At 44.9% G+C, this 15,870-nt stretch overlaps 1 protein-coding gene across 3 annotated transcripts in view; it reads left to right on the top strand.

Moving 5' to 3' along the window:
* The first annotated feature begins 2,391 nt into the window (after positions 1-2,391).
* Positions 2,392-15,870, top strand: part of LRP3 (LDL receptor related protein 3) — a 30,269-nt gene continuing 16,790 nt past the window's right edge. The window contains exons 1-2 of one of the 3 annotated variants that reach the window (XM_050978897.1): positions 2,392-5,194; positions 10,771-10,818. In XM_050978897.1, the coding sequence (XP_050834854.1) occupies positions 4,981-5,194; positions 10,771-10,818 (262 nt within the window). In that variant the 5' untranslated portion in view covers positions 2,392-4,980. Of the gene's footprint in view, positions 5,195-5,597; positions 5,880-10,770; positions 10,819-15,870 lie in introns of those variants that run through there. The other 2 variants (XM_050978898.1, XM_050978899.1) reach the window with 2 other exon arrangements.

Here is a 15,870-nt window from a genome sequence, read left to right as displayed (position 1 = left end):
ATTGATTGCAGGAGTGGCCTGTTAAGATCAGGCCCACCTCCAATCTTCAGCAACTGACCCAGCTGCAACTCATTGGGGGACAAGATCACCCTCTACACTTAGTGACAACCGCTGAGACAGCTGAAACACAAATTGCATTTTCTAGGCCCAAATAAAACCTTTAAGAAGTATCTGGGCCAAATTTTGATGAAGACTAGCCAGAGACACTAAATTTTAGTTATTGGTAACACAAGCAGTAGGAAATAAAAAAAGTATTTAATTGTTGATGAAACAGGAGAAGCCTGGTTATCATTCCCTCTATTGTGCCTTTCCTGTTGAACTGGTAACTGGGTGAGAGTAAAATGGCAGTCTGAAATAAGTACACTGTGTGGTATAGACTGCAGCTATTGTTCAGTTTACAGTGGAATTGCTGCAGTGCTTGTAGTCTGGTTCAGAACTGTTCTGTCAGTTTTGCTGTGATTGTTAAACCCAGAGCTTGGTGAAATGGCAGAGCACCAGCTCTGAGTTTCTTGCTGCACCACTCCTCAGACAGCAGCTTGCTGAACAGCATGCTCTGACTAACTTGTAACTCTTTGCACAAGTGTCCCAGCTGTAAGAATGGGTGGAAGACAGGTCTAAAAATTATTGGTGTTCCCAGCTAATGGGTAACATTACACCAGAGGGCATTTTCTGGGCTGGTAGGGGGAATACTACAGGGTGCTGTGACAGGGGAGCTGCTCAGCAGCCTCTGCATCTGCACTGCAGTAGTTTACAACCCTTCTCCACAGTACAAAATCCAGTCACTGAACTGATCTGAAGTGTCTGTTCAGTCCTAATTATATGTTTTGCTTTTCTGTACATGCTCCATTTTAGATAAGCCTGATTGTATGTAACACTTTAATTAATTTCTAATTTTTTTTCTTTAGTTTTAACAGAACTGGAGGCTGGGAGCACATTGCTGAGCAACCTCAGGTGGCTATTTTCATCTGCTCTGATAACAACATTTATTCTGAGCAAAGATATTTGTTCTCTCCCTAGGAGATAGCTTTAATGTGCATTCATTCTGTGAGTTAAGAGGAGCTTTCATGGTTCTAATTCCAATCTGTTTGATCTCCTACTTAAAGTCTAAAATAAGTCTAGTAACTCATGCAGCTAGTATATGTTGGCTAAGAATGTATTGATAGCTTGTTCCATTTCCTTCTGTAGAAAAGAAATAAAGTAATAAAGGCAACCTCAGGCCCCGCTGAACCTGTTATTTCTGTGAATTTTGCAGGTAAAGGGGAATCTGAAAACACATTAATTCACCTAAAATGTGATTCAGCCTTATTTTGGTACTGCTCTTCTATCATTTACAAGCAGAAGAGACTTCTTGAGTTACTTTAGCCCTCATTTACTAAACATTTTGTATGTCAAGGAAAACAGTAAATCCTTTAAGACTCCAGCTACCAGAGAGAGTAAGCCCCTAATATAACCAAAGCACAAAATGATTTATCATAAACTAAACTAAATCATCCAAACTAATCTCATCAGTAGATATGAAGGAACTGGCAGAAGAGAGAAATCAGTTTAGCATCTTAGTTGATATGAGGTCTCACTATTGTCTTGCAGTGCTTTCCTACTGAGTAGATAATAAACCCCAGCATGATCACAGTTTAAATCAATCCAGATCCAGCTATTAAAAGACAAAGTCAGCAGGGAGGTGGGAGATGTGGTGTGATGTTGAAAGAGCCTTTCAGTGTGGCATCACAAGTGAAATCCCTGTGTAGGAGCTCCCTGTCCTTGTGACACCTGCAGAATGCCTGTGCTGTGCAGGGTACTGGGCAGGAGCTCAGAAGATTCCAGGGCACAGGGCTGAGAGTGCTGCAGGGAATGAGTGTGGTGTGCTGGCCTGTGATGGATGGCAGCCTCCTGAAACAGCTGGCACAATTCCTGACAAAAGGCAGCAACTTACTTTAAAAACCCTATCACACTGAAAATATTTAAAGCCACAAAGAACAGAGAAATAAAAGAGTGCTGGTGTGGCCTGGCTTTTTCTTTCAGGTGTCGGGAATGACTTGTTGTCCAGTGGAGATTATTGATAAAGTGCAGCTTAAAAAATTTGTTAAGGAACCCTGACAAACTTCCTCTAATTATTTCTGTAAGTATTTGAAACACAGACAATTCTAATCCTCCTCTGTAATTATGCTGCATGTTTCAAAAATCTGATCTTAGTAATACAATTAAACACAAATGAGACATAATTTACTTAATGGAGAGGTTGTGTGGACCTTCAGTTTTGTTAAGAGAGCTAAGTTACAAGTATAAAAAAACCCTAATATGCAATTAATGCTGCCTTGATAGTAGTTACAAAGACAAATGAACCCTTTCAAGAGAGAATAATTTTATTTTGTTTTTCAAGCAATTACCCTAATGTAATTGCTGCTCATAATCTGGTCTGCTTGATACAAGCTCAGAATTTCACAGAATGTACAGAGTGTCATAGAAGAATATCACAGCTTTGCACTCTCTTTGGAAAAATGCCTATACATTGGTGATGTTCTTACACTAATTCTCCATCAAACAATTTGTATTTGCCTTCCTGTGATACCAAATTGCTCATATTTATTCCCATCACATTTCATAAAATGAATGTGAATTATAACAGGGCTTTTTCAGCTCTACACAGAATTCATGAATTACAAATTCCAAGAGAAGAGGAAGGAAAACAGATCACTGTGAAGTTTAGTAATGATCTATAATGGATCAAAGCAGAAATAGTGTTAAAGTTGGTGCAGCAAAGTACCCTTGAGAATTTCCTTCTCTTTTGGGGAGAGCGCCGTTGTCACTAAATGTAAACCTTATTAAATGCAGCTAGAGAGTGTTGTGCAGTGATGCAATAAACCCAGAGATGAACAGTGTGAGGCTGAGACAAATAATTTCTCACCACACCTAATGTTTTCTACCCAACTTTTCTTTAATGCCAGCTGTCAGAAGAGAATAGTGGTGATTATTATGGGATCACAGTCTTGCTGATCTGCACAAATCTGTACATGCATTGAAACTGATGCTGAAAAGGAGATAAATGCATATAAATTACTTGTGGAACTGGTAAAATTATAGCCTTAGTTTAAAGAAATATCAACCAAATTAATCCACAGATAGAGATGCTTATAAAAGAAGCATAAGCTTTTACTAGTTACAAAAACTAGATACAGGGGGAACTGATGTGAATAAAGTAATAAAATGACATGTAATCAGCATAAGACAGGTATTACACACATGGATAGGCTAGGCTCCAAGTTATTTTCACGTTTTTAGTACTAACATTGATAGAATCCATAATCTTTTTATTATTCTATATGTCCATTTTTCTACTGCATATTTTGAAAAATTGTAATATCTTTTGATTACACTCAGTAAACCTTTATTAAAACTTTATTTTAGTGGTGTTACATGACTTCTTTGTGATCCAGTTCTGTCAAAAGCATTAAAATGATGCTCCAGCATGCATAATGTATAACATCTGCTCCTAGAGCCATCTCGGTATCATGTTTTGAAATGGGATATGAAGGCTTGACATGTGGCTTGAGCAATGATTCATTTTGGCACAACTCTTTTAAAGGGATTTTAAAATAATCTGCAAATCACCCTGAAGTAGAGCACCTAGGATGGGTTCTGCTGGTTGTGTTTACAAGGTGGATGTTGTGATGTGATAATTAATTCCCCTAGGCCAGCAGATGCTGGAGCATACACATATGTACCTTCATATATAAGTTTTCTAAGATATACATATATTTATGTGAACCTTAAAGTGTGTGACAGGTCTCAAAATTTTAAATTAGTCCTATGTAAACATCAAAGTATAACTCTAAACAGAGTGGATTTTATCTTAACAAGTTAGTGGCATCGACACAATCTGTTAAAAAAGGAGTTTGCCTCCATCATTTTGGTTTCAGTCTTATACAGTGTACTGTTTTGGTGAGATGCAAGGGTGTCATTTAATGGAAATGAGAGATATAATTTACTCATAATTATCATAAAAAGGGTTAATGCAAGATGTAGAAGTGACTGTATGTGTTGTTTGAATTACAATAATAGACTCACCAAGGAAAAATTCTTTTATGAAACGTTCCATTATTGCTTTTACAGACCCATAATTTGAGGATTACTGCTCAAAAACCCAGAAGAAATGATTTTACAATCATGGGTCCATTAAAGGTTTAAGAATTGTCTGGTTAGATTACAAAGAATTTAGATGTGAAAGAAATGTGTGATTTATTATGCTGTGTAAAATTGCACAGACACATGTGAAATAGGCCGTGTCTGCAGAACAGACAGATACTGCTATGCTGAGTGTGGGGCCTTCTCACCTACAGGTAAACTTTGTTTGTACTGACCCACTTACGATTTGTGCGTCTTTAGCCCAGCAGAAATATTTATTATGACATCCATTTCTTTCCTTGCAGGTACACCCGACATGATACTGTTGATCCTCAGGCCAATCATCCATTAGGCATTCATTAAGAGCCAGAGTAATAGCAAATGCAAATTACAAATCCAACAATTCCAAGAAAGGAGTTGATAAGGAAAAGGTAAGGCACAGGTCTGTAGCTCAGCAATGGTAAGGATCTCAACCCGATGCACTACTGTAGCCACACTTTATATTGCTGAAATAAAAAGGCCTAAAGCACTGGTACTGGTTCTCAGGGGCAATATGTGAGCATCTGCAAATGGGAAAACAAGGAAAAGCTTAGCAAACACGTTTATGTGAACATACATACAGGTACATACAGGTACAGCTGGTTCACTGTAGCTGTCACAGCAACCTGGGCAGGGGTACCTGTCCCCTTGCACTGTTTTGCAATTCTCCTCATGAAGTTCCCAGTTAACTTCTGTCGTCTTGCTGCTTGTAAACACATTAAGCCTTGTCCATTTTCAGTGGGAGAGGATGGGTTAGTACGTCGTTTATAGTAATCCGAATTGGCTGCCTGTGCTGTGGAAACATTACCTGTGTGATGACAGATGACTTGTTCCACGGTCGGCAGGGCCTGGAAGGGTTCGGGTTGGGTCCCAGCACCCGGTACGGCTGAAGGCACGGTGAGCTCCAAGGACAGCCGGGCTCCCGAGAAGGCTTTTCTCCATGCGCCCATCACCGATCACAGCGTTCACTCTCGGGAGCTGCCGCGGAGCCAACTCAGCGTAGCTCCGGAGGAAACTGCCGGGAAAAGGCATCCGGGTGAGCCGCTGGGCCAGGCGGCTCCCGGCTGGGGGGCCGGCGGCGGCGGCACTGGGCGCGGCCTCCCGGCATGGGCCCGCGGCCCCGCGGGGCGCAGCGCTGGGCCCGGCCCGGCCCGCGGGCTGCCTGCACCATGGCCGCGGGCGCAGGGGCGAGGCGGGAGCGGGGAGAGCCGTGCCTGACAGGAAGCGCGGCGGCCGGCGCTGCGCGGGCGGGCTCGGCCCTCGCCGTCCCTTCCGCCCCCGGCCGCTCTCCGCCCGCGCCGCCCGGCCGCTGGCGGCGGCCCCTCAGGTGTGCGCGGAGCGGAGCGGGGCGGCGCTGCGCTCCCCTCGCTGTCTGGCCCGGCCGCCGCAGCCGCTCGGCGGGCCTGTCACGTGGGGCAGCGGCGGCGGCGGCGCTGCGGTCTGTTTTCTGCCACCTGCCCCGGAGCGGCAGCGCGGGCCGGCCATGGGGCCGCCGCCGCGCCGGGCGCCCGCTCCACTCCCGGCTCCCCGGCGGGCGGGGGCACCGCGGGCCGGCGGCGCCGCCGACGACTCCTGCGGCTCGGCGTAGCGGCTCGGCGGGTGCGGAGCCGCCACGGTTCCCCCCGCGCTGAAGGGCAGGCGACAGCGACCCGCCATGGAGAAGGCAGCGGCCGCGCAGCTCCGTCAGGGCGCGCTGGCGCCGCTCACTGCCATCTGCCTGGGTGAGTGCGGCCCGGCCGCTCCCTGGCGGCGGGGCACGTCCGGGCACGGCGGGCACCGGCTCTGGGGACTGCCGGGCCCCCTCCTCCCCTGCGGGAAGTGACCGTGGGCGGGGGACGCGGGATGGGACGAGGCTGCACCGCACCGAATCGTGCTGGCGGAGCCCCCTCCCGTCACCCCGCTTCCGAACGGACCGAGGGCCGGCGCGGCCACGGCTCTCTCCGGCACCGCTCGGGCTGCCGTGCCCGGCCGCTGCCCGGCGGTGTGGGGCCGTGCAGAGCGCTGCCGGATCCAGCGGAGCCCATCGCCTTGCCCTTGGCTCTGGAAGCGCTGCCATAACCTCGCACAGCTCTGGGAAAAAAAAAAAAAAAAGTTTAGGAGGCATCAGCGGTTCTTCGTGGGTTGTGAGCTTGTGCGGAGTGCGGTGCGGGCTCGGTCAGGGACTGCCCGGCCCTTCTCTTGAGTGGCAACGGGAAGAAACATTTCCTCTCCCTCCGTGTCTCTGCCATATTCTGCTCTTTTCCCTCCCTTCTGCTTGAAGCTGTTGCTTTCCGCTCTGCTTCTCAGCAGGTGTTAATTTATGGCAACGTGATGAAGCGTATTACTGCTTTCCAGTCTGTCAGCCCGTTCAGTCAGGGGATGGTTTTTGTTCGGCAGAAGCGCTGGCGCCTGGCTGTGACTGGAAGGAGCGAGCGACAGGCCCCGCGTGTTTCACAGGGACACGTGAAGTTAGGAGCTGCTAGAGCTGAGTGCTCCGCTCTGCCAGGGGATCCTGGTGGGGCAGCGCAGTCAGGAGCAGCTGAGCAGCGCTGTGCTGAGCCCTCCAGGCACTCACTTGGTAAACTGTCACAGCTCCTTCATCCAGGATGCTTTAACCCACATCTCTTTGCTAATGAAGTGGATTAGAGTTAATTTTTAATAATCCTGAGTGACAGTTACTATTCGTTGTGCAAACGATCAGAAAGAGATATCTTGTGGCCAGACTGCTTGTTCTGTAAACCAGCCTGCTTGTTTTTGTAAAAGTGCTTCCTTAACATCAGTGCTTACCTAGAAAAATGTAGGAAGTTGAAGTTTAAAGGTTGCTGTGGTTATTTCAAATGTATCTATTTTAATTAATGGAAGTACAATGTAAAAAGCTAGCTAAACTACAAAACAGTTTGAACATCCAGGTCCTACAACTCTTCTTTTTTGCAGAGTCTTAACAGGATTTCAGAGATGTGCACAGCATGAGCATTATGTCTGCTGCATTGCTTATTTAAAGTTACAGAAAGATACATATTTTCCCTGTATCTCTGAATTTCTTATTGTTTTTCTGGGGTTTTATTGTGTTTTGGGTTACTTAAAATTTTGTTTGGATTTTTTTTTTTTTTTTTTTTGTGGCCCAGTCAGACCTTTGTTAAACCTGTTATTAGTTGACATAAATAGCATGGTTATTGTTAAAATGACCAATGAGATAATAAAAGGTTATGTAAACTCCAAAGCTGAAGTGAGAACACTTCTTGTGTTTAGGTGTGGGTGATGTCAGGCTGAAAGTTTAGTAGATTTCTGCTTTCTATGACTTCTAGAATTTCACTGTCTGGCTCTTCTTTTCAGCTGGAATGTTTTATTCCTATTCCTTGCACAACTGACAGTAGTGGAAGTTGAGAAACATGAGAGGTGGGAAGCTTGTAAGGTATTTTGCTTCAGTGAACACATAAGAACTTAATGCTGCTACCTTAACTATTTTTGTGTTTTACTTCCTGCTTGTCTGTCCTTTCCTTTCATCCTTGTTTTTGGTTCTTGCTTCCTGCCATCCCATCCTTCCCTTGTTTTCCCATGGCCTGTGTGTGGGTGTTTGGTGTCTGTATCAATGCACTGCCACTGACCATTGCTGTGTGACCTCATCTGTAAACTGCTGCTCCAAAGGCTGGAATTGGGTTTGTTTCAACTGTTCTTTTGTGAAGCCATTTTGTTTATCGTTCTTGAGAAATTCTGGAGGACATAGAAAGTTATCAAATAAGAAGGAATCAGTGAAACTGATTCTTTCCCCTTTCCCAGAAGGGTGGCTTTCCCCACCCTTCTGGCGGTGGGGAAAGCCTGGTAGCTGTCCTTTGGTTTGGAGGTGCCAAGATGTAAATTTCCCTTTTGATCCAAACAGCCACTTTCCAAACTAAAAACCTCACCCTGAGAATTATTTAGCAATCCAGATGAATGGCACAGTAAACTTCCTGCATGGAGTTCAAGCCTACTGAACCACTTCAGGGATTTTTTCTGCCTTTCCCATAACTGCTCAACAGTTAAGAAAAAGGGCATCTAGGAAACTTTCTAATACTTGAGTCTCCTACCTGTTTTTATTTTGACAAGAAACAAGAAGATCAGGAGGGAATGCTGTTCATTCTTATGGGCCTCTGCCAGTTTTGAGAGCTGGGTGCTGGTTTAACAGTGCTCTTGTGGTTTGATTTGATGGTCTTGAGTGAGCAAAATGGGTATTGGAAACTGTAAGCTTATTCAGTTGCTTGGGAAAATATCTGGTGACTTAGATTTTATTTTAAAGAGCTATTTTTGCTGACTTCTTGGTATAAAAGGGTTTGAAAATGAGAGTGAAGAACTTGCAAGTGCAGCCAATAAAAGTTTTCTTCAGAGATAAATGAGTATTTTTGGGGGTTCTCTTTCTTAGGTATCTGCCAGGTGTGGTGTGCAAGGCTGCCCATAGCTTCATTTGTGTTAATAAGCTAGGGCTCTCTGTTTAACTGTCCTCAGTAATGCAGCTCTGAGTTGGCTAATTCCACTCTATTATGCCCCTTGTCTTTATCCTACTTATTTCCATTTAAAGGGAGTAGGGGCCTCTTTTAAGCCATGTGAGGAAACCTTTGCTTCAGAGCTTGTTCCTCTTAGGGCTGTTGGGAGTGTTCAGGTAGGAAACACAAAGAAAGATTACAGTGGTAGTACCGACCCAGACTCTTCCATACATTGTATCTTCAAACCCTGATTCAGTTGTGCTGATACTAGTTATGCAGAGTATATTCATGTACTTTCTTTAGAGCAAAACCAAGTATTCTACTTCTCATGAATATAAATTTGTGACATAATCATGGATTAATTTCATCTCAGTCTTTAGGACGATATTACTATGGTTACAGAAATAGTGGCACTTCAGTCCTGGATGAGGAAATGTTGTGTTGCTGTTACTGGTGTGATCCTGAGTTTGTCACTAACGGATGTGCTGTTTGCCAGAGTTAACAGGGCTGTGTTGTTTCCTGGTACAGGATAGTGGTTTTGCTCCTAGGTACTCTTACTCACCTAACAGAAAGAAGAAATAATTACATGGCACGTTGTTATTGTCACATAACAAATGTTACAGATGTTAGCTAATTATGTAATAAAACCAGTGTTGTTAGGGTCCTTTGAACATCATAATAATGCTTATTAACACAAGTCTATGGCTCAGGTGAGTTTCTCCTGTAGCATTACTCACACTGCCATTTAGTTGCCCTCCTTGTTTTGTGTATTCCTAAAAGCTCAGTCCCAAGGCTGGTTAGAAGGAGGGGGAAGTCACTCTCTGTGATGAGTGACCCAGGAGCAGTCTTTCTCTCTGTTTTGCAGGGCCTGGCCTCAGCCTGAGGTCTGTAGCATTCCTCCCAAAAGGAGAAAATCCAAACTGGATAGCAGATATAAGCCATAGAAGGACAGCTGTAGGCACCTGGGCTGCTGCAGTGTGGTGACTGAAAAATAAGACTGGGCCTGAATTGGGAAGCTGAGGGATTGTTTTTTATTTCCACTCCTTTAGTACTTTTTATACCTCTTGTGCTGGTTTAAGTTATAACAGAAGGTAGTCAGGGCAAGGGTCATTGTTTTGGGATGTGTTTAGACAGTGTAGAAGACAATGGGGGCCCACACTCTGAGCCATAAATAGTGTTAATTGTCAGCTGCTTCCTAAGTGACCGTTGGGAACAGGGACGGTTTCTCTTCCTCTCTTCTCCTATTGTTGATTTTTTAAATGATGTTTTGAACTAAATTCTTGCCAAGAGATTACCAATTAAAAGATTTAGGACTTAACATATGCAAAATAAAGCCAAGTGAGTGCTTGGGCTGGGATGTTGTAAATTAAGTTTTTGGTAACATTTTAAACCTTTCTAATTTTTTTAAGCATTTGTCATTTTGCTAATAGGCTATTTTTGTAGATTACAGATTACTGTTGAAATCAGAGCAGTCAGTGGGACACGCTGTAATTTTTAAAGAATGTTTGGGGAAGCTAATAGGGAGCTACATGTTAATGCTGTCTTCTGGAGCAACAATGACACAGGACAAATTTTCTTTGGCAATAACTACCCTTTCCAGATCACTTTAATGGTATACACTGTGAGAGGAGACTTGAGAAAGTGAAGAGTCTTTGGAACTTAATTTGCAAGTCAGATATGTATTGCAAGTACTGCCTCATCCTGTTTTGATTGTATTAGTGGACCTTGTTGAAAACTTCATTGCTTTTGCTTAGTCAAGGCAATCATGTTAGCTTTAGCAGCTGATTTTCAAGGTGACATTTACCTGGGGGGAGCAAACTTTGCTTTATTCAGAGAAGTATTTAAGGATAATAATCGCATTTTAGTGTGATTGTTCTTCTGTGTTCTGCAATTAAAATTAATCCTGTGGAAGATAATTTAAAATAGATTGGCAGTTGTTTCTTTTGCTGACTGTTCCAGAGATACTAAACTTCCATTGTGTATTGACTTGTTTTAGCTACAGTGAAGGATAATAGCTGATTACACGACTTGCCTGTGCAGATAAGCAAAGTTCTTGTTGGGAAACTGCAATGCATTTGTGCTAACACCCCAGCAAACACCTAGGAATGGTTAACTACTGACTGCCGCCCTGTACTGCTAGAATTTGTCTGAACGTTGTTTTTCTGTCTTTACACAGTGAATCTCTTCCTGACTGGGAAAATAGAAAGTGCTGTTACCTCATTAGGTAAGACATACTTCTTACCTCTGTTTACTGTTTATTTGAGCTATTGCTGTTTCTTCCCCATGCAGAGAGATGTTCTAATGAAGGAGTGACTTTTTAAGTGACATTTGCTTAAGACAGACTAACAATGACATCTTAGGAAGTTTAGGACTTTGAACTCTTCCTGGGCTTTGTCCCGCTGTCCCCAAGGCCAGGATTGCTGTCCCTGTGCCAGGGCTGTCCCTGTGTGTGCCCGGCAGGGGGACAAAGCCAAGGTCCCATGTGGAGGCTGCACTGCCATTCCGGTCACTCCTGGCCCCAGCCCTGTGTTCTGGTCACTCCTGGCCCTGTCCCTGTGTTTTGGTCACTCCTGGCCCTGTCCCTGTCCCAGTGGTCCAGTCATTCCTGGCCCTGTCCCTGTGTTCTGGTCACTCCTGGCGCTGTCCCTGTCCCTGTGTTCTGGTCACTCCTGGCCCTGTCCCTGTCCCAGTGGTCCAGTCATTCCTGTCCCTGTCCCTGTGTTCTGGTCACTCCTGGCCCTGTTCCTGTCCCTGTGGTCCAGTCATTCCTGTCCCTGTGTTCTGGTCACTCCTGTCCCTGTCCCTGTGTTCTGGTCACTCCTGGCCCTGTCCCTGTCCCTGTGGTCCAGTCATTCCTGTCCCTGTCTCTGTGTTCTGGTCACTCCTGGTCCTGTCCCTGTCAGGCTCCGAGTGCTTTGGCCATCGCCCTCTGTCACACACTGCTATCACTGGTGGTGTCACTGTCACTGATTGTTTTCTCATCTGGTTGCTGTTAAATTGGCAATTGTTCCAGTAACAGTAAATTGTTATCTCAGCCCTGATCTGCATTTCATCTCTCACCTGGGGGTTGAGGGACAGGAGTGGCTGCGTGGGGTTTATTTTCCAGTTGGGCTTAAACCACAACAGGATTACAGACTGCATCATTGTCAGTGATAGATAACAATTGTGAGCTTGAGGCTAAGGTCACAGTAGTGCTGGGTATTGGAGTACCAAGTCAGAGAGAGTGGCTCATTCCTGAAGAAGCTAAAACAAGAATATTAAAAATGTCTTATGAATGTCAGTGTGGAAATCTAACCAGAATCGCAGCACTTGGTGCAATTTCCTTCTCTCTAGCAGTGCTGTGACTTACTGGCATTATGGGAATATTGCAGGCAGGGTCTTCTTAGTGATAATAACTTTCTTGTGACTGTAAATCCACCATCATACGTGTAGATGTACTTTATTCCCAAAGAGGCTGCAACTTCAATTAAAACTGAAAATGGCAAATAAGGGAGATGGAAGGAAAGGATATTGGAAAACAGAAAAATAACTCAAAAATAATTCTAGGACAGTAGATTGAACAGTGTGGGAGCTTGAGTGTTGAAGTCAAAGTTGGGGGTTGAGAGAAGGTTTAAATCAGGAGAAGGTAGTAATTTATGATTAGGTAACCTGTTTAAATTAAGCTTAGAGGAAGTGTGGACAAACCATGCAGCACGTATTGTTTGCAAGACAGTATTTTCCATTCTTTCACTGGAAAAAGTACAGAGTGTCATTTATGTCCTAGTATGTTCTGCCTGGATGGTTCTTTAGCTTTTGATGGAGTTTGGCATCTGTTTGGTGTATGATGCATGAGTTTACAGAATGTAAATTAAGTAATTACACAGTTCCTTACTTAGACTGGTGATACTGCCCCAGCCTAAAATACATAGAACTTCTTCCAGTTGGCTCTGTTGCTTTTTAACACTTTTTTTTTCACTAGAAATAGAGTTGTAACACCTGGCATTTATTCTGAAAGCATGCTGAAAACCTCAGAGCAATGTAGCCTCCATGTTTTCTTGTCTTTATACAGTTTTGAGTTACCTTGTCTCCTGATGGTATAACTGGAGTTGGGATGAAAATGATCATCAAAGGTCATTGCAACAGAGGGATCCATCCATGTGTAGCTTCTCTTACCTGTGCTCACACAAGGCCAGGTGGGCCTGTTGATGGAGCAGGTGAGATCAGATTTTGTCACATCTGTAGGTGGAACCCTTGGACTCTGCCTTCACTGGCTCTGATCAGGGGCAGAAGAAGCCAGCAGGAGACTGGGCAAAGCAAAGGGGAGCCTGAAGTCTTATTTTCCCACAGGCATAAGGGATCTGCATTAAACCATGTGTGCAAGCCCTCCTTGAGGGAGTGTTGTGAGAACTTGGGGAGAGTTTCCTGCTGACACTGAGAGAGCTACTTGAGGAAATGTGTATTGCCAAGCATTTGGGTTTGAGAGGAGGTTCCTTGTAGCAAGTGCAAAACATCTTTTATCTTGGAGCAGATGGTTGGGATGTGCTCCTTGTGACTGGTGCAGAAGAATGTGAAGCTGCAGGATTTATTTTTGTCTGGGATTGTCTGAAAATGTATTCCAGCACAGCATAGTACCCTAGCTCTGTCCTTTGGTGAAGCTTAATGTATGTTTTGTTACAGTTACTCTTGCAAAAATAAGAGTATTATTATTAATGTAAAAGTTTTGGAAATGTCATTCCATGTATTTGTGGCATAATTAACTGGCAGAGGGAATCTACTGCTGTTTACAGTAGAAGAAATCCATTTGATTGTTACAGAAAGCCTCATTAAGATTTATGCCCTCTTGACAGAAACTCTCTGAACTCAAATCTCTTCTGGCATCTGTTTAAAGTTTGGAGTTTCCTTTTTCTTTGCTTTTTTAGTTTTTGTTGTTGTTTAGGGCTTTTTTTAACTGTGGAAGATTAATTATTGTCTGTTTTCATAATTTATCTTTTCTTTAAAAGCACAATCTTAGTAAGATTTTTGGTGCGTTGGTTGGACAATTCAGGAATTGGTATTTTTATGTTTCTTCAGTAATGCTAAATGTGGGAAATTTAAGCAGTTGGGAGTTTTTAGTGAATTGGGTTTCACTTCTAGGTTTGTGCAGAAAGGCTGTGGAAAGACACCGAATTGTTGAAAAAGTGTTATCACTATTCTTTTGTGTTGTAACTGATGATAAGGTCTTCAGAATCCAGGACGGTGCCTTTCTATTTAGGAACTTCCCTTTCCTTTAGATGTTTTGGCAATTTGAACAGGCTTTTGTTTGTTTTCCTTAAGGAATCACAGTGTCATGCTGAAGCCTTAAGTACTTATTAACACAATACTTAGGCATGTGTGTGATTTTGCAGACTTCATGGCCAGGAGCTGAGGAGGGAATTGGGACCCTTTTATTAATAATGAAGCCCCAACAGTATAAAATTCTGCCCTTGTGTAGTTTTACCATTTTGTTGTCAGCACTGAAGGCTGTGTTTAGTAAAGGTATTTCTTTCAAGATTTGTGTGTGTGAAAAAAGAGCTGCTGAAAGCTGTGCTGGGTACTTGACCTTTCCTTCCTTGCAGCCGTCAGTGCAGAAGGAGTGGAGGGGCAGGCGACTGCTTTAGGGAGGAGGTCGATTGATGTTTGCAAAGCCTATAGTAATGAGCGTTGGTGGCAAAAGAGGCATCAAAAACACCAGGCAATTAAGTGAGGTTCGGGTAAGCACTACAGTAGTTTTGGGAGGGGTGTATGTGTGTGTCCCCAGTTTGCTCCAACACGTTTAGGGACTGTGGACATACAGTTAAAACAGTGTAATTAAGTTTTGGCAATACTGTCTTGGTGTCATTCATAATGACAGTAATCATGTGTGCCCAAAATTTGTTCCTGTATCTCAGAGGTTTCCTGGCCAGGAGTGGTGTGTCTGTGAGTTTGTGTGTGTGAGTGATGTGTGTGTGAGTGATGTGTGCTAGTTTGTGTGCATGTGAGTGGTGTGTGTGTGTGTGCCTGTGAATTTGTGTGTCTGTGAGTGTGGTGTGAGTTTGTGTGTCGTGTGGTGTGTGTGTCTGTGAGTGGTGTGTGCTAGTTTGTGTGTCAATGAGCAGTGCGTGTGTCTGTGAGTGTGGTGTGAGTTTGTGTCTGTGAGTGCTGTATGCGTGTTTGTGTGTGTGAGTGCTGTGTGCAAGTTTGTGTGTCTGTGAGTGTGGTGTGTGCGAGTTTCTGAGAGGTGTGCGTGAGTTTCTGTGTCTGTGAGCAGTGTGTGTGTGAGCAGTTCTGTGTCTGTGAGCGGTGTGTGTGAGTTTCTGTGTCTGTGAGCGGTGTGTGTGAGTTTCTGTGTCTGTGAGCGGTGTGTGTGAGTTTCTGTGTCTGTGAGCGGTGTGTGTGAGTTTCTGTGTCTGTGAGCGGTGTGTGTGTCTGTGAGCGGTGTGTGTGAGTTTCTGTGTCTGTGAGCGGTGTGTGTGAGTTTCTGTGTCTGTGAGCGGTGTGTGTGAGTTTCTGTGAGTTTCTGTGTCTGTGAGCGGTGTGTGTGAGTTTCTGTGTCTGTGAGCGGTGTGTGTGTCTGTGAGCGGTGTGTGTGAGTTTCTGTGTCTGTGAGCGGTGTGTGTATCCGTGAGCGGTGTGTGTGAGTTTGCTTTGGCGCGGGTCGTTCACAAGCTGCCCGAGCAGCCTCTCTGCCCCTCGTGGTGGCAGGCTCGGAGATAAGGGAAGCTGCAGCGAGGCCGTTTCCAGCCCCAGGCTCGGTGTCTCCTCCTCCGGCCGTTCGAGAGGAAGCAGCAGCGATCAGCCATTTCAGCCCTAGTGTGGGTCTGTCCCCTCCCCGCGGTTTCGGGAGCCGCGGACAGCGGGAGAGAAGGGCGCTGCCGACCGCTCCGGTTCCAGCCGCTCCCAGCCGAGAGCCTCCTGCCCGGCCGCCCTCCCACTGCCCCTGCCTCCAGCGAGTCAAGTGCCCTCCGTGAGCTGGCAGCCCCTGGATCACAGAACTTCAGCAGGGCTCCAGCCGACAGCAGATAAGCCAAGGGAGAGACAGGAGAACGGAGTGGGGTGGTGGAGAAAAGACTGACACCATTTCCCCCTTTGTCCTTTGACCCGCATGCTCGAAATCCATGCACCGCCTTGGGGGCTCTGCCCGGCAATTTTTGTTTGGGGTCTTTTTTTGTTTTGGGCAGTCCACAGGGTTGAGCAGTTTTGTATTTAGTCGTTATTTGCCGTTGTTTCTTGTCGTCGTTGGATTATGAACGGTGAGAAACAATGACATTGACGCTAAAACACAGGAGGCATGAAGTGAAAC

This window comes from Serinus canaria, chromosome 11 (genome assembly GCF_022539315.1).
Source record: "Serinus canaria isolate serCan28SL12 chromosome 11, serCan2020, whole genome shotgun sequence".
Classification (NCBI taxonomy): domain Eukaryota; kingdom Metazoa; phylum Chordata; class Aves; order Passeriformes; family Fringillidae; genus Serinus; species Serinus canaria.
This window is presented reverse-complemented; position numbering and strand designations above follow the sequence as displayed.